The following is an 18,153-nucleotide window of genomic DNA, read 5'->3' as shown; positions in this document are numbered from 1 at the left end:
CAGTATAAAAAACATTAGCTGTAAGCAAAACATCATTCACATTAAACACCTTGCGTTGCTATAAAACACAAAGGGCATATTTTACTTGCCGTTGCAATAAGAAATAGATTTCACACAAAGTTATAGAAAATAAGTATTAACAGGTGTGATGATGATGACCCTTAGGATTCCTACCACATCCTGTATTAGGAGGAAACTCACAAAAAAAGAATTGTCAGCAAGACAATAATATTCAATCATCCTATTAGCAAGGTAATCATTCAGAATCCTTTAAGATTGACCAGCTGTTCCACACCGGTATCAGTCACACATAAATAACTGGATTCAATAATTTTTCATGAAAATGTGTTGAGAGAGTCAGGTACCAGAAGTCCTTTCATTCAACAGATTTCCTCGTTATGTCTAACACTGTCCTCTCCAAAGCCCATCCATCCCATCACAACTTCATCAGGCTGTTCTTCTCTGGTCACCTCGTCCTCGTGCCCCTCACTGGCATATAATACCTCAGTTCCTTCCAGAAGCGTGAGGACAAGGAAAGAGAGGGTGAGGAGAGAGGGGACGAAGCCAGCTCCCCTCTCTTCTCCTCTTCTCCCCACCTCCCACACCTCAACCCTCTGCTACTCTTCCACCAGCAGACGGCGCCCTGGCGCTCCCGGAGGTGGCGCACCGACTCGGGGAAGAGGGTCAGCTGTGTGGGGGAGACCTCCTCCAGCTCCACAAGGACCACCTTAAGGGAGCCCTCCAACAGGGCACGGTGCATGGCCGTCTGCCTCTCGAAGCTCTGCCAGGCCTCCAGGACACCACTGCTGCTGTCACTGTGGCTTCCACTGCAGAACGTAGAGCCAGAGTAGACCAGGAGGAGACGCCGGCTTGCCAGCATGCTCTCCTCCACTGCATCTACTATGGCTAGAGAGGGAGGAGGGAGGAGAAGAGGGGGAAAGGGAGGAGGGAGGAGAAGAGGGGGAAAGGGAGGAGAGAGGAGGGAGGAGAAGAGGGGGAAAGGGAGGAGGGAGGAGAAGAGGGGGTCAGGGAGTAGGGAAAATTGTTATTAAAACATTGTTCTACCATTTAAATGGTTTCTGAAGGTCTTTATGATTTCAGAAAGGTTTCACATATTTCATCATCATGCTACTTATGTACTAATGCCAAGGCTAACTTAGTCCTCTGGAACCTGGAGCCTCAGGGTCGAGCTGAGATGTCATACCTTCCCCTGGTAGGCTGTCCCGGCCCAGTATGAACAGCCTGTAGCCACACCTCCCCTCCAGAACCTGGGGCAACATGTGGAGGGCAAACATCTCTGCCTCCCCACAGGCTCCGCCCCCATCCCCAAACAGACGGGGGTATGCCACGTACGCATCATACAACTTCCCATCAGAGTCTGCCACATGCAGGATAGGGACAGGTAAAACAAAATAGATGTGTTAGTGCTGGGCTAGAGCAAAAGCCTCCACAAACCTGCCTAACAGAGGAGGCTTGGTTATTTATGACACCATAGTTGCTTGTGTTTTATGGTTACATGGCCTATTTAGTGCCTTGTATCAAACTTCCTCTCTGTTTCCTCTGAGTCATGGAAAATGCTGTGCTTGCATAGCTGTGGGATGTGCTACAATACATTGCTACACTTGCTACTGATTTTACTTGTGGTCAGGTGGGGAGTGGGAAACAAGTGTTGGATTCTAGCTTGGAATATACTTATTCATGTTACCATATTAGAACCGGGTGTATGGAAAGTTACTGAGTGAGAAAGGGGAGTGCAGAGCTTACATTCTGTTGGAAAATGTTATTCTTAAATCTCATGTACCCTATGGAGAGAGGCAAAGGGCAACAGTCTGGTTTCAGTCACTGCTAAGGTAGGACAGCCGTGGAGTAGGGAGGAGTGAGGAATTCGGCCCGAGGTCAGGTCAGATGAAGTGAGGAGGAACAGTCAGTCCTGTCACACACATACAGTTGAAGTCGGAAGTTTACATACCCCTTAGCCAAATACATTTAAACTCAGTTTTTCACAATTCCTGACATTTAATCCTAGTAAAAATTCCCTGTCTTAGGTCAGTTAGGATCACCACTTTATTTTAAGAATGTGAAATGTCAGAATAATAGTAAAGAGAATGATTTATTCAGCTTTTATTTATTTCATCACATTCCCAGTGGGTCAGAAGTTTACATACACTCAATTAGTATTTGGTAGCATTGCCTTTAAATTGTTTAACTTGGGTCAAACGTTTCGGGTAGCCTTCCACAAGCTTCCCACAATAAGTTGGATGACTTTTGGTCCATTCCTCCTGACAGAGCTGGTGTAAGAGGCCTCCTTGCTCGCACACGCTTTTTCAGTTCTGCCCATAATGTTCTATAGGATTGAGGTCAGGGCTTTGTGGTGGCCACTCCAATACCTTGACGTTGTTGTCCTTAAGCCATTTTGCCACAACTTTGGAAGTATGCTTGGGGTCATTGTCCATTTGGAAGACCCATTTGCGACCAAGCTTAAACTTCCTGACTGATGTCTTAAGATGTTGCTTCAATACATCCACATAATTTTCCTTCCTCATGATGCTATCTACTTTGTGAAGTGCACCAGTCCCTCCTGCAGCAAAGCACCCTCACAGCATGATGCTGCCACCCCCGTGCTTCACAGTTGGGATGGTGTTCTTCAGCTTGCAAGCCAACTTTAAAGGCACAGTCAACTTAGTGTATGTAGACTTCTGACCCACTGGAATTGCTGTGAATTATATGTGAAATAATCTGTCTGTAAACAATTGTTGGAAAAATTACTTGTGTCATGCACAAAGTAGATGTCCTAACCGACTTGCCAAAACTATAGTTTGTTAAAAAGAAATTTGTGGAGTGGTTGAAAAACAAGTTTTAATGACTGTATGTAAACTTCCAACTTCAACTGTATATTTCCATGCCCATGAAGGTTCTAGCAGGAGGCTACACCAATGAGAGGAACCAAATACGTTCCTGACTAGCAACAGAGATGTATTGGCTGTCTAAATATGCAAGGGGTTGACTCCGCCTAGTAGGAAGGTATAAATATATGTGATTGTGTAAACATCTTTGTCTTTGCAGCTGTATGACCCAGTGGGTGAATAAACTTTGTTTGAGCTTTTTCTAGTTGTCCGTTTGAGTTTTTACTCAGTTTGTTCAGAACCTAACACAAGCAATGCAACATGCGTGTGTGTGTGGGTTTAAGTGTGGGCCCGGGGGTTTGTGGGGAGACATGCTGTATGTGCATTTCTGTCTGTATCTGGTGTAGGAATGTATATTTATGTTAGTGCGAGTTTCCATTTCATGAAAGCACAGTATGCAATGAGTCTGCAGATAGTGTGTGTGTGCATGAGTGTGTGCATGTCTGCGTGTGCGCGCTCAGGCATGTTTCTATTAATGTTTCCATGAGTGTGCTTGCGCAGTATATGTGCGGTAAAGTGTCTCTCATTGCGTACCTGTGTTTGTGTAGAGAAGCGGGAACATCCTCCTGAGCGACAGCACGATGTCGATCTTGAAGCGATGGTAAATAACAACACTAACAGTAAACACCAATACCAGACTGGTCAGTAGTACCCTAATAGGGAGCAGATAGTTTGGATCTGTGCAGAAAAAGAGAGAAGATAGCATTTATAACAGTTTTTTCAAAAGTGGTGAGGTTGCAGTTGTTATAATACACTATCAAAACAAGGGTAAAGGGACAGGATAATATGTGTGTGATCTCTTTTGAAACACCTTTATGTTATCCTCCAGACAGTATTGTCTAACCTGTAGGCTGTAGTATGAAGACGGCTAAAGAAATGCCTCTGTCACTGGAAACCAAACACGTGTAGTTGATGTAAAAGTCTTCCTCTTCCACCATCAAGAAATTCAAATGACGCTCCAACCATACACCCTTCAACGCTTCTTCTCTCCACTCCCTGGTTTGGGGGGGAGGGAGGGGGGGGGGGGGGGGGGGGGGACAGACAAGTTCCCCCTTGTGAACGCACAATCAAACCATCATGGCAACAGTTAACATAACATACACTGTTATTGGCGCCTGAGGGGATGGGTGCCGTTTTACAGGCTCCTAACCAACTGTGCTATTTTGTGAGGTTTTTTCCATTGTTTGTAACCTTTTTTGTACATAATGTTGCTGCTACCGTCTCTTATGACCGAAAATAGTTTCTGGATATCAGAACAGTGATTATTCACTTCGAACTGCACAAAGATTTTTTTATTTAATGAGTCTTACAGAAGGGATATACTGTTTCTCCGAGACCAGGCCCAAATCCCGTCATTCGTGTGAAGAAAAGACAGAGGTACAGGGGGCGGAGATCGGGTGCCTTGTGAGAATTTTTCGGCGAGTGGGGAACCCGCCTCTACCATCCGTTCTATTGGCCAACGTGCAATCACTGGAGAATAAACTGGATGAGCTCCGTTCTAGACTATCCTACCAACGGGACATTAAAACTGTAATAGCTTATGTTTCACCAAGTCGTGGCTGAACGACGACACGGATAATATACAGTTGGCTGGATTTCCGTGCATCGGCAGGACAGAAGCGGCGCTCCTAGTGGCCAGGAACTTTAATGCAGGCAAACTTAAATCCATTTTACCTCATTTCTACCAGCATATCACATCTGCAACCAGAGGGAAAAAAAACCCTAGACCACTTTTACTCCACACACAGTGACGCATACAAAGCTCTCCTTCGCCCTCCATTTGGCAAATCTGACCATAATTCTATCCTGCTGATTCCTGCTTTGGACAAGATCCTGCATGGACAAACTGGCAAGTGTCTTCACTGACATTTTCAACCTTTCCCTGAGCAAGCCTGTAACACCTACATGTTTCAAGCAGACCACCATAGTCCCTGTGCCCAGAAAAGCGAAGGTAACCTGCCTAAATGACTACCGTCGCGTAGCACGTCGGTAGCCATGAAGTTCTTTGAAAGGCTGGTCATGGCTCACATCAAGACCATCATCCCGGAAACCCTAGACCCACTCCAATTTGCATACCGCCCCCATGGATCAACAGATGACGCAATCTCAATCGCACTCCACACTGCCCTTTCCCACCTGGACAAAAGGAACACCTATGTGAGAATGCTGTTCATTGACTACAGTTCAGCGTTCAACACCATAGTGCCTACAAAGTTCATCACTAAGCTAAGGACCCTGGGACTAAACACCTCCCTCTGCAACTGGATCTTGGACTTCCTGACGGGCCGCCCCCAGGTGGTAAGGGTAGGCAACAACACATCTGCCAAGCTGATCCTCAACACTGGGGCCCCTCAGGGGTGCATGCTTAGTCCCCTCCTGTACTCCCTGTTCACCCATGACTGCGTGGCCAAGCACGACTCCAACACCATCATTAAGTTTGCTGACGACACAACAGTGGTAGGCCTGATCACCGACAACGATGAGACAGCCTAAAGGGAGGAGGTCAGAGACCTGGCAGTGTGGTGCCAGGACAACAACCTCTCCCTCAACGTGATCAAGACAAAGGAGCTATTGTGGACTACAGGAAAAGGAGGGCCAAACACGCTCCTATTCACATCGATAGGGCTGTAGTGGAGCTGGTCGAGAGTTTCAAGTTCCTTTGTGTCAACATTAATCAAATGGCCACCTGGACTATCTACATTGACACCCCGCCCTCCCTTTGTTTTTACACTGCTGCTACTCGCTGTTTATTATCTATGCATAGTCACTTTACCCCTACCTACATGTACAAATTACTTCGACTAACCTGTACCCCCGCTGATTGACCTGGTACCGGTACACCCTGTATTTAGCCTCGTTATTGTTATTTTATTGTTACTTTTTATTTGATTTTTTACTTTATTTTATTTAGTAAATATTTTCTTAACTCTATTTCTTGAACTGCATTGTTGGTTAAGGGCTTGTAAGTAAGCATTTCACGGTAAGGTCTACACCTGTTGTATTCGACGCATGTGACAAATAAAATGTGATTTGATTTGATTTTGTGAAGTTCCAAAGTTTCAAAGCAAGCACTATGTATTAAGGTATATGGAGCCTATCTTAATCTCAGTGGTATACCTGATACGATACCAACAGTTTAGATACTATACAGTAGAACATCCATCTGGATGACACAGAATACAGGCATATACAGTGCTGTGAAAAAGTATTTTCTCCTTTCTGATTTTCTCTATTTTTGCATATTTTTTATACTGAATGTTATCAGATCTTCAACCAAAACCTAATATTAGATAAAGGAACCTGAGTGTACAAATAACAAACCCAAAAATTATACTTATTTTATTTATTTAATTAACAAAGTTATGCAAGTGTGAAAAAGTAACTGCCCCCTTACACTCAATAACTGGTTGTGCCACCTTTAGCTGCAATGACTGCAACCAAATGCTTCCTGTAGTTGTTGATCAGTCTCTCACATCACTGTGGAGGAATTTGGCCCACTCTTGCATGCAACATTTTTGGGTTTTCAAGCATGAACTGCTAGTTTCAAGTCCTACCACAACATCTCAATTGGAATTAGGTCTGGACTTTGACTAGTAAATTAAAAAACTTCAAATGTGTTGCTTTTTAACCATTTTCAAGTAAACTTGAATATGTGTTTTGGTTCATTGTCTTGCTGCATGACCCAGCTGTGCTTCAGCTTCAGCTCACAGACAGATGGCCTTACATTCTCCTGTAGAACGTAATGGGACCCATGTTGTCCAAAAAGTTATACTTTTGACTCATCTGTTCATAGAACATTCTTCAAATAGTCTTGATGATTCAGGTGCTTTTTGGCAAACTTGAGTCAACTTTTTGGATGAGATGGGTCCCATTATGTCTGGCGAAAAGCAAACACTGCATTACACAGTAAGAACCTCATACTGTAAGTCAAGCATGGTGGTGGTATTGTGATGGTTTGGGGATGCTTTGCTGCCTCAGGACCTGGACGACTTGACTTAATAGAAGGAACCATGAATTCTGCTCTGTATCAGAGAATTCTACAGGAGAATGTCATGCCATCCGTCTGTGAGCTGAAGCTGAAGCGCAGCTGGGTCATGCAGCAAGACAATGATCCAAAACACACAATCAAGTCTACATGAAAATGGTTAAAAAGCAACACATTTGTATAATTCTTACAGTGTGTATTGTGATACTGTTGTGTTGTCTCAACCTACCTTTGTGATTCCTGAAAGACGCGCTCTGAGACAATTTTGGAAATTGAGTTTTCTCTAGCTATCCAATTCAAATCCGTAAAACATTCATTCCCCACACTCTCCACAAACACCCGACACATCTTACTGAAGGAAGAACCTAGGGGGCAAACATTGAATTCTTTATTTGGATCATGAATGAAAATAAATAATAAACTCACGCACGCACGCGCACACACACACACACACACACACGTTCTCTAATGGTTTACTCACCCAAATCTGCTTTGATGATCTCATTGGCAGGTTCAACCACTTTGGGCTCCAGGCAATACTGCACTGAAATTATGACAATGATTCATAAACATCATAGAAAGACACAGAAATATTCAGTCACCTGACCCTATAGAAAACAACCCTTTCTAAGCTCTCAAAGAGCAAAGTTTCAAAGCAGCCTTTATGAACTCATAACCTCTGATTCAGGGTCATATACAGTGCCTTCAGAAAGTATTCACACCCCTTGACTTTTTCCACGTTTTGTTGTGTTACAGCTTGAATTTGAAATTGATGCAATTTAGATTTTTGTATCAATGGCCTACACACAATACCCCATAATGTCAAAGTGGAATGTTTTTAGAAATGTTTACAAATTAATTAAAAATGATGAAATGTCTTGAGTCAAGAAGTATTCAATGCCTTAGTTATGGCAGGCCTAAATAAGTTCAGGAGTAAAATGTTGCTTAACTGTCACGATCGTCGTAGGGAATAGACCAAGGCGCAGCGTGATGAACGAACATGTTTAACTTTATTATCTTTAGTGATAATAGACAACAAAAACAAAACAAGAAACGACTCGTGATGTCCACGGTAACAATGACCGACACGGAACAAAAACCCACAAACACAAATTGAAAAACATACAGTTTAAATATGGCTCCCAATCAGAGACAACCAACGACAGCTGACACTCGTTGCCTCTGATTGGGAGTCACTCAGGCAAACATAGAAACAGACGAACTAGAACCCCCAACATAGAAATATAACACATAGAATACACACACCCTGGCTCAACATATAGAGTCCCAGAGCCCGGGTGTGACAGTACTGCGACCGCGCCTCAATAAGAGCAAAACAGGGGAGGGCTGGGTGGGCATTCCTCCTCGGCGGCGGTTCTGGCTCCGGGCTTGCCCACCACCCTCCAATAAACCCCCCATAGCGCCCCTGGTCCGGTCTGGCCCCGCTGGCTGGAACTGACCTGGACGTAGCAGGAGCGGCTAGCTTCAGCTCCGTTGTGGAGCAGTTGAGCGGTACCTGATTTGGCACCGATGACCCAGGCACGGGTTGTGCCGGACTGACGACGCGCACCCCTGTCTTGGTGCGTGAGGCAGGAACTGACCGGACCGGGCTGACGATGCGCACCCCTGGCTTGGTGCGTGGAGCAGCAACGGGCCGGATCAGGCTGACGATACGCACCCCTGGCTTGGTGCGTGGAGCCGGAACGGACCGGACCGGGCTGACGATGCACACCCCTGGCTTGGTGCGTGGAGCCGGAACGGGCCTCACCGGACTAACGACTCGCACCCCTGGCTTGGTGCGTGGAGCAGCGACGGGCCGGACCGGGCTGACGATACGCACCCCTGGCTTGGTGCGTGGAGCCGGAACGGACCGGACCGGGCTGACGATGCGCACCCCTGGCTTGGTGCGTGGAGCCGGAACGGGCCTCACCGGACTGACGACTCGCACCCCTGGCTTGGTGCGTGGAGCAGCGACGGGCCTTACCAGGCTGACGACTTGCACCCCTGGCTTGGTGCGAGTAGCAGGAACGGGCTGGACCAGGCTGACGACTCGCACCCCTGGCTTGGTGCGAGTGGCAGGAACGGGCTGGACCAGGCTGACGACTCGCACCCCTGGCTTGGTGCGAGTGGCAGGAACGGGCTGGACCAGGCTGACGACTCGCACCCCTGGCTTGGTGCGAGTAGCAGGAACGGGCTGGACCAGGCTGACGACTCGCACCGTAGGCTTGGTGCGAGGGGCAGGAACAGGCAGGGCCGGGCTGGCGATGCGCACCGTAGACTTGGTGCGAGTGGCAGGAACAGGCCGGGCCGGGCTGGCGACGCACACCGTAGACTTGGTGCGAGTGGCAGGAACAGGCCGGGCCGGGCTGGCGACGCGCACCGTAGACTTGGTGCGAGTGGCAGGAACAGGCCGGGCCGGGCTGACGATGCGCACCATAGGCTTGGTGCGTGGAGCAGGGACAGGCCGGGCCGGGCTGGCGACGCGCACCATAGACTTGGTGCGAGTGGCAGGAACAGGCCGGGCCGGGCTGACGACGCACACCGTAGGCTTGGTGCGTGGAGCAGGGACAGGCCGGACTGGGCTGGCGACGCACACCGTAGGCTTGGTGCGTGGAGCAGGGACAGGCCGGACTGGGCTGGCGACGCACACCGTAGGCTTGGTGTGTGGAGCAGGGACAGGCCGAACCGGGCTGTGGAGACGGATAGGAGACCTGGAGTGAAGGGCGGCCACAACCCGTCCTGGCTGAATGCCTACCCTCACACACTCTGTGTGAGGCATCTGCACAGGACGTACAGGGCGGTGTACCCGTAACCTGGTGGCCTTCTGAATCCGCCCCTCTTCTGCCTCCGTCAGCCCCATCGTCCATGCCGTGTGCCCCCCCTAAAAATTTTCTGGGGTTGCCTCTCGCCTGTCCGACGTTGACACTGCTGACGCCGCTGCTCCTCTTTCGCCAGGGCCTCTCCCGGCGCTTCCTCCCATGTCCAGTCCAAGTTCTGCCCCGGGACACGCTGCTTGGTCCTTACTTGGTGGGTTTTTCTGTCACGTTCGTCGTAAGGAATAGACCAAGGCGCAGCGTGATGAACGAACATGGTTCAACTTTATTATCTTTAGTGATAATAGACCACAATAAACAAAACAAGAAATGACTCGTGAAGTCCACGGTAACAATGACCAACACGGAACAAAAACCCACAAACACAAATGGAAAACAGACAGTTTAAATATGGATCCCAATCAGAGACAACCAACGACAGCTGACACTCGTTGCCTCTGATTGGGAGTCACTCTGGCCAACATAGAAATAAACACAACAGAAAGAACACACCCTGGCTCAACATATAGAGTCCCAGAGCCAGGGTGTGACATTAACAAGTCACATTATAAGTTGCATGGACTCACTCTGTGTCACGCCCTGGCTCTAGGGACTCTTTTATGTTGAGCCAGGGTGTGTAGAGTCTATGTTTTGTGTTCATTGTTTCAGTATCTAGTTCATGTGTTTCTGTGTTGGCCGGGGTGGTTCTCAATCAGAGGCAATGAGAATCAGCTGTTGCTTGTTGTCTCTGATTGGGAACCATACTTAGGCAGCCGTTTGGCAGTTGTGTTTTGTGGGATCTTGTTCCGTGTTGGTTTGTGTTTGTTACCAAGGACTTCACGTATCGTTTTGTTGTTTTTGTTCGTGTGGTGAATATAAATAAAGTATGTTCGCATTCCACGCTGCGCCTTGGTCCGCTCCTTTTGACGATCGTGACACTCTGTGTGCAATAACAGTGTTTCAAATGATTTTTGAATGACTACCTCATGTCTGTACCCCACACATACAGTACAATTATATGTAAGGTCCCTAAGTCAAGCAGTGAATTTCAAACACAGATTCAACCACGAAGACCAGGGAGGAAAACCTGGTTCCGTCTGCTTTCCACCAGGCACTGGGAGATGAATTCACCATTCAGCAGGTCAATAACCTTAAACACAAGGCCAAATCTACACTGAAGTTGCTTACGAAGAATACAGTGAATGTTCCTGAGTGGCCGAGTTACAGTTTAGACTTAAATCTGCTTGAAAATCTATGGCAAGACCTGAAAATGGTTGTCTAGCAATGATCAACAACCAACTTGACAGACCTTGAAGAATTTTGAAAAGAATAATGGGGAAATGTTGCACAATCCAGGTGTGGAAAGCTCTTAGACACTTACCCAGAAATACTCACAGCTGTAATCTCTGCCAAAGGTGATTCTAACATATATTGACTCAGGGAGTTGAATACTTATGTAATCAGATATATTAGTGTTCTATTTTTCAATTTTTTTCTTTTTTTAATGTTAGACTTTTTCTTACACTTTGACATTACAGGGTATTTTGTGTAGATTGTTAACAAAAAATGACTATTAAATCCCTTTTAATCCCGCTATGTAACACAACAAGATGTGGGGAAAGTCAACGGGTGTGAATACTTTCTGAAAGCACTGTATCTCTGTAATGGCTGTGGTAAGGATTGGGGGTATATGTTAATAATCTGTGGTTAGGGACAACCTTTATGAGCTGTGCCAACAAAACTCACCGTCCACCGTACCGTTGATGGTCTCTGAGATCCTGCCGCTGAGCCCTTCCAAGTTAAAGGTCATAGTGCAGGTGTAGAACGCATGGTCCTCAGGAATGACCGCGTCTACTTTGAGTAACTCCGTAACACTGTTATTGACATAGCTAAACCTGTTCCACAATGGGTCATCTTTCACAATGGGTTCACAGCCCTGAAAGGTTTAAAGTAGAAATCCACACTGAAAGGTAGTGTAATGGAATGGAATATCATAGTAATGGAATATGGCTAATAAAACAAAATGAATACACAATTACAGATAAGTTGTGATAATGTCTTACCTTAGAAGACCTACTCTCAGAACAATTCAATGCAGTACAATGTGTGAGAGCAATGAACAATGTAAAGAGTATATACCGTATCTGATGGAACATTGTTCAAATGTAGTCACTAGTAGTAATAACCCCACATTCCTATAGTTTTAAACAGAAATTAAGAATACATAGAGACAGACTGAATGACTGAAAAGAAAGAGTTCAAACAGGCTTTCCAGCACTGTCAGGCAGGGGCAGACTGGGACCAGAAATCCGCCCTGGCATTTCTGACACACCAGACCATTTTTCCCTTGAGGCCCCGACATTGGCCCATTTTCTTTCCTTGAGGCCCCCAAAAGGCCCATTTTTGTCACTGTGGACCCCATTATTACATTGACATTTTTTACATTTTAGTCATTTAGCAGACGCTCTTATCCAGAGTGACTTACAGTTAGTGAGTGCATACATTTTCATACTGGCCCCCCGTGGGGAACGAACCCACAACCCTGGAGTTGCAAGCACCATGCTCTACCAACTGAGCTACAGGGGACTACATCATGTCCAAATGTATCTCAAATTGATTTGAACATGATTACATTTTACGTTTTAGTCATTTAGCAGACGCTCTTATCCAGAGCGACTTACAGTTAGTGAGTGCATACATTTTTCATACTGATGCGCGACAAATGCCAATATCGGTCAAATGACTTGAATGAGATTTGTGCCACAAATGCCAAAACGCTTCCATGTGACAACAGTGCAAGGGAAACCAAACCAAAGCACGTTGTTGTTATACCTTGTCCATAGACTGGCCTACAGGGTAAGGAAACCAATGTCCTTGTAATTTGGGTGAACTTTGGGTGAACTAATTTGGTTATTAGCCAGATAATTATAATTATGTAAAAAAATATAAAAAAAAGACAATCCCATTGGGCTAAAAATGTACCAGCCCATCCGGCATGGCCAGTCCACCCCTGCTGTCAGGCGTTCCCTCTCAACACTCTCCCATTGCACTGCACTGTCTGTTTACCCCATAGGACTCACCTTGTACCACTGAATGGAGTAATTGTCCACTTCCCTGATATGGTCACTCAATGGGCAGTTCAGAAAACCGGTGGCTTTGTTGGTCAGGTTCTGGTAGGCCTTTACTGGTCGACCGCATTCTTCTGGGTTGGTGTGGTTCACAATCAGTAAGGCCGATTTCTTATAGCACTGGGAGGGTAGTCTGTTTATCAAAGGTAACAGGAAAGATTTACAGCACACACACACACACACACACACACACACACACACACACACAGCAGACAAAAGTATTGCCCCTACCTCACAACACACTCATAGTTTCCAGCATCCTCCATCGCGATGTTAAAAATCCACAGTGTCTTTCCCCGCGGCAGAGTCTTTCTTGTCTCCCTGGTCAGCTCTCTCCCAGTCCTTGGGTCATACCATGAGATGTTATAGGGGATGCTGCCGTTGTCAAACACATTGAGGTCCACCAGGGTGGATGTTAACATGGCAGCATCACCGGAAACTGAAAACACCCGCTCAACCTCTCGTCCTTTGTCCTCACAGAGATCTGCACACAAAGAGTATATAAAGTAAAGTAAAGACAAACATGCGGCACAGGGACTGTTTGCGGACCACCATCTTTTTTATTGAGGCCACCTCTTAAAGAAAAACACATGTTGGAGAAATGATGCACGGCAAAGAAATTATGCAATTATTACGCGTGTCATGTAGTATGCATAGACAGAGTCTTTACAGAGATGGTCCCTTCAAAATATATCTCTTCACAACAAATTATCCAGTAAAACAAATAATAACTAAGAACACTGATGGTGTTAAATCAATACTGAAAGTGTTGAGTCTGTGGACCCATATAGACACCAGAACAGTGTTAAATTAACACACTGATTAGTGTAAAGCCTTTTTCAAATATTCCCACAGTGCCTTGCCTTTCAAGCAAATTGTAGAGTTACCACCACTGTATTTGTAAGTGACAGAGACATGGTTGTTGCATTCATCAATTTTTGGTCCTACGGACTTCAAAAAGTGAGATCCTAAATGAGTATGTTGTCATAAAATATATATATATATATTTAACACAATGCCATACAGTGCATTCGGAAAGTATTCAGACCCCTTCACTTGTTCCACATTTGTTACGTTACAGCCTTAAATAAATGTGTTTTTTTCCTTATCAATATACACACAATACCCCATATTGACAAAGCAAAAACAGGTTTTACATTTTTTTTGCAAATCAATAAAAAATTAAAAACTGAAATATTACATTTACATAAATATTCAGACCCTTTACTCAGTACTTTGTTGAAGCACCTTTGGCAGCGATTACAGCATCGAGTCTTCTTGGGTATGATGCCACAAGCTTGGCACACCTGTATTTGGGTAGTTTCTCCCATTCCTCTCTGCAGATCCTGTCAAGCTCTGTAAGGTTACATGGGGCTGCACAGCTATTTTCAGGTCTCTCCAGAGCTGTTCGATCGGGTTCATGTCCGGGCTCTGGCTGGGCCACTCAAGGACATTCAGAGGCCTGTCCCGAAGCCACTCCTGCGTTGTCTTGGCTGTGTGCTTAGGGTCGTTGTCCTGTTGGAAGGTGAACCAACGCCCCAGTCTGAGGTCTGGAGCAGGTTTTCATCAAGGATCTCTCTTCTGTACTTTGCTCCGTTCACCTTTCCACATCAAGATGCTGCCACCACCATGCTTCACCGTAGGGATGGTATTGGCCAGGTGATGAGTGGTGCCTGGTTTCCTCCAGACGGGACACTTGGCATTCAGGCCAAAGAGTTCAATCTTGGTTTCATTAGACCAGAGAATCTTGTTTCTCTTGGTCTGTGAGTCCTTAGGTGCCTTTTGGCAAACTCCCGAGTGGCGCAGTGGTCTAAGGCACTGCATCGCAGTGCTAGCTGTGCCACTAGAGATCCTGGTTTGAATCCAGGCTCTGTCGTAGCCGGCCGTGACCGGGAGACCCATGGGGCGGCGCACAATTGGCCCAGCGTCGTGCAGGGTAGCGGAGGGAATGGCCGGCAGGGATGTAGCTCAGTTGGTAGAGCATGGCGTTTGCAACGCCAGGGTTGTGGGATTGATTCCCACGGGGGGCCAGTAAGTCGCTCTGGCTAAGAGCGTCTGCTAAATGACTAAAATGTAAAATGTAAACGTAAGCGGGCTGTCATGTGCCTTTTACTGAGGAGTGGCTTCCGTCTGGCCTATCTACCATAAAGGCCTGATTGGTGGAGTGCTGCAGAGATGGTTGTCCTTCTGGAAGGTTCTCCCATCTCAATAGAGGACCTCTGGAGCTCTGTCAGAGTGACCATCAGGTTCTTGGTCACCTCCCTAACCAAGAACCTTCTCCCCTGATTGCTCAGTTTGGCAAGGCTGCAAGCTATAGTAAGAATCTTGGTGGTTCCAAACTTCTTCCATTTAAGAATGATGGAGGGCACTGTGTTCTTGGGGACCTTCAATGCTGCAGAAAGGTTTTGGTACCCTTCTCCATATCTGTGCCTCGACACAATCCTTTCTTGGAGCTCAACGGACAATTCCTTTGACCTCATGGCTTGGTTTGACATGCACTGTCAACTGTGGGACAGGTGTGTGCCTTTCCAAATCATGTCCAATCAATTGAATTTACCACAGGTGGACTCCAATCAAGTTGTAGAAACATCTCAAGGATGATCAATGGAAATAGGATGCACCTGAGCTCAATTTCGAGTCTCATAGCAAAGGGTCTGAATATTTATGTAAATACTTGTTTATTTTTTTTGGTAAACATTTCTAAAAACCTGTTTTCTCACTTTGTAATTATGGGGTATTTTGTGTAGATTGATGAGGAACAATTAGTATTTAATCAATTTTAGAATAAGGCTGTAATGTAACAAAATGTGGAAAAGGTGAAGGGGTCTGAATAGTTGTGCACTGTATTTATTTCATAAGGCTTTATTTTGTGGGCATAGTTTTAACCAAATAAAGGAGCCTGAAACTCATACACGTCACTTTGAACTAAAACCATGCCCATCATAATCATATTTCCCAGCTTGCTCTATCGCAGGATGATTGTTTTTAGAATTGTTTGTTTCAATATCTATATTTGTGCAGGTGCATTGATTGATTGATTAATCTTATGCTACACAAAGAGAAATAAGTGTTTGTATCCCTTTAGTCACAAATGTAAACCTTTTATTCTGAGAGTGTAACACAAGGGCCTGAAACCCATGGTTTACAAGCCACATCAGGCCTGCAAGTCACATTATGCTAGCTTGCAAGGTGATATGTAATTCCTATTGGAATCCAATCAGTGGGTGGAGATCCAACAGTTGGAATAATTATTCACCTGAAATCTGCATTCAGAGTACCGGGTTAGGAACATTAGGAACTAACTGATTTGAATTAACTAATTGGATTAGTTTATAAAAATGTATGTCATTTATCTTTGTGTAGCACAAGATTAATCAGTCAATCAATGTATGTGCACAAACATAGATATTGAAACAAACAATTCTGAAATATCAACCTGCAATAGAGCCTGCTGGGAAATATGATAATAATGACGTGGTTTTAGTTCAAAGTTATATGTATGAGTTTCAGGCCCCAAAAAAAGGGTAAAACTAGGCCCTCAAAATGACGTGTGGTATTGTGTTAAACATATATTTTTAATGATAACATTCACTTAGGATCTCACCTAATACTGGGTGAAGTCCATAGGACCGAAAATGGATGAATACATCATCCATGTCTCTGTCAATAACAAATATAGTCATTGGTGATAATTCTACAATTTACTCAAAAGGCAAGGCACTCTGGGAAATATTTGAATAAGGCTTTACACTAATCCATAAGTTAATTTAACACTGTTCCAGTGTTTATATGGGGTCCATAGACAACACTTTCAGTGTTGATTTAAAGGTCATGAATAGTTAAAATGATGTTTTTCATGAAATGTGATGATATTTGAAGGAAACCAGATCAAAGTATGATGACTAAAGTATGATAAGTTATACAATGATAAAGTTTGATCATAAAGTTACTGGTCCCCTCCCCCATGTCAAACACTTGGAATCATTATTTAGGGGACAACGTGACATCACCTTAACTCTCATTTTAATACACCACTGGTACTGTAACATGATATTCTCTTACCTAACTCAAATAAGTACCGCCTTTTAACCAACATCGGGTCAGAGGGGCGTGGTTTATACATCTAGATAGCTAATCTACTGGCGCCAAAATGTGACTGAATGGTGTCAGCAAATATAATTACAAGTTTACCCTATCAATCTATGGCAAATATTCTTATATGTTTCCCCTTTCATCTGTGTCTGGTGTTAGCTAGTTACTGGCTAGCGAGGTCTTCAGCCAGCATGGAACAAAAGGGGGAGAAGGGTCATTCAAAACTCTGACTCAGTTGTCATGTCAACACATCCGTCAGTGCTGCTGTGAAACACATCACAAAAGACATGCCAAACGGGAGATATATATATATATAAATGACATCATTGATGCAATTTCAATGTTGTTTGAGTTGCTTTTTGTGTCACCAAATATGCTTGAGATGATTTTACTGCAACACTGCTCACTGCATCCAAGTTGCTTGACATAGGTGTTTCAAAGAGCTGTCAGTCAAGGCGAGCTAATGAGTATAAGCTCCCCGCCCACTCAGCCTGACTTTTTAAACTTCCTGGTAGTTACCCATGAGAGAAAAAGTAATTTTCAGAATGACTGTTCAGGACCTTTAAAACTCTGTGTTTTTTTTTAACTGGAGAATTTGCTGTGTGCTTAACCTTTCAGAACAACAAGAAACATAGATATTTTCAGGGCTGCTGTTTCAAATGATTTAATTCCATCAACACCCACCAGAGGTCAGAGTTAAGTCATGACAAAGTGAAGGACCATGTTTCTGCCTATAGAGCTGTTCAATTCATACAGTTTAATTCAATCTGTACTTCTAGCTGTCCTCGTAACATGATTGATTGATTGATTGATTAATTAATGGCTGATGAATTATGTGGGTAAAGTTCATGCTACTTACCTCCTACTGCCTTGGAGTTGCCAGTGAGACAGAGGAGTGAGAAGAGTGAGAGCTGCAACATCTGACTCCAATCCATAGCTGAAACAAAGAGACACACAGAATCACTTGTGAGTTTTAGTCAGGCATTGCCATAATAGGCTCAAACAAACTATCAGAATCAAGGGTCACATCACACTATCCAAAATCTTCAGCAAAAGAAATGATCTCACACACAAACGTATCATGCTTCTTTCTGACCATCCACTGAATCCCTTACTTGTCAACTGAATTTCTGTTTCCCACACAAACACACACCAGAGCTACACAGCAAATTATAGACTGGGAGTTATAAATTAACACTGAAAGTGTGGACCCCTATAGACACTGGAAAGTG

At 44.8% G+C, this 18,153-nt stretch overlaps 1 protein-coding gene across 1 annotated transcript; it reads right to left on the bottom strand.

Annotated features, from left to right (window-relative positions):
- Positions 1-329: 329 nt before the first annotated feature.
- On the bottom strand, positions 330-17,856 carry LOC311125552 (interleukin-1 receptor type 1-like; the record flags this gene model as incomplete). Its single annotated transcript, XM_084199586.1, has 10 exons — positions 330-906; positions 1,205-1,378; positions 3,438-3,581; positions 3,748-3,899; positions 7,118-7,253; positions 7,370-7,432; positions 11,448-11,637; positions 12,782-12,962; positions 13,061-13,313; positions 17,781-17,856. The coding sequence occupies 10 exons, from the start codon at positions 17,854-17,856 to the stop codon at positions 467-469; spliced, it is 1,809 nt and encodes a 602-aa protein (XP_084055712.1). The 3' UTR covers positions 330-466.
- Positions 17,857-18,153: the final 297 nt, after the last annotated feature.

Source organism: Coregonus lavaretus (assembly GCF_964263955.1).
Source record: "Coregonus lavaretus genome assembly, contig: HAP1_SCAFFOLD_705, whole genome shotgun sequence".
In the NCBI taxonomy this organism is placed as follows: Eukaryota; Metazoa; Chordata; class Actinopteri; order Salmoniformes; family Salmonidae; genus Coregonus; species Coregonus lavaretus.
The sequence above is the reverse complement of the archived record's forward strand: the minus strand, read 5'-3'. Positions and strand labels throughout refer to the sequence as shown.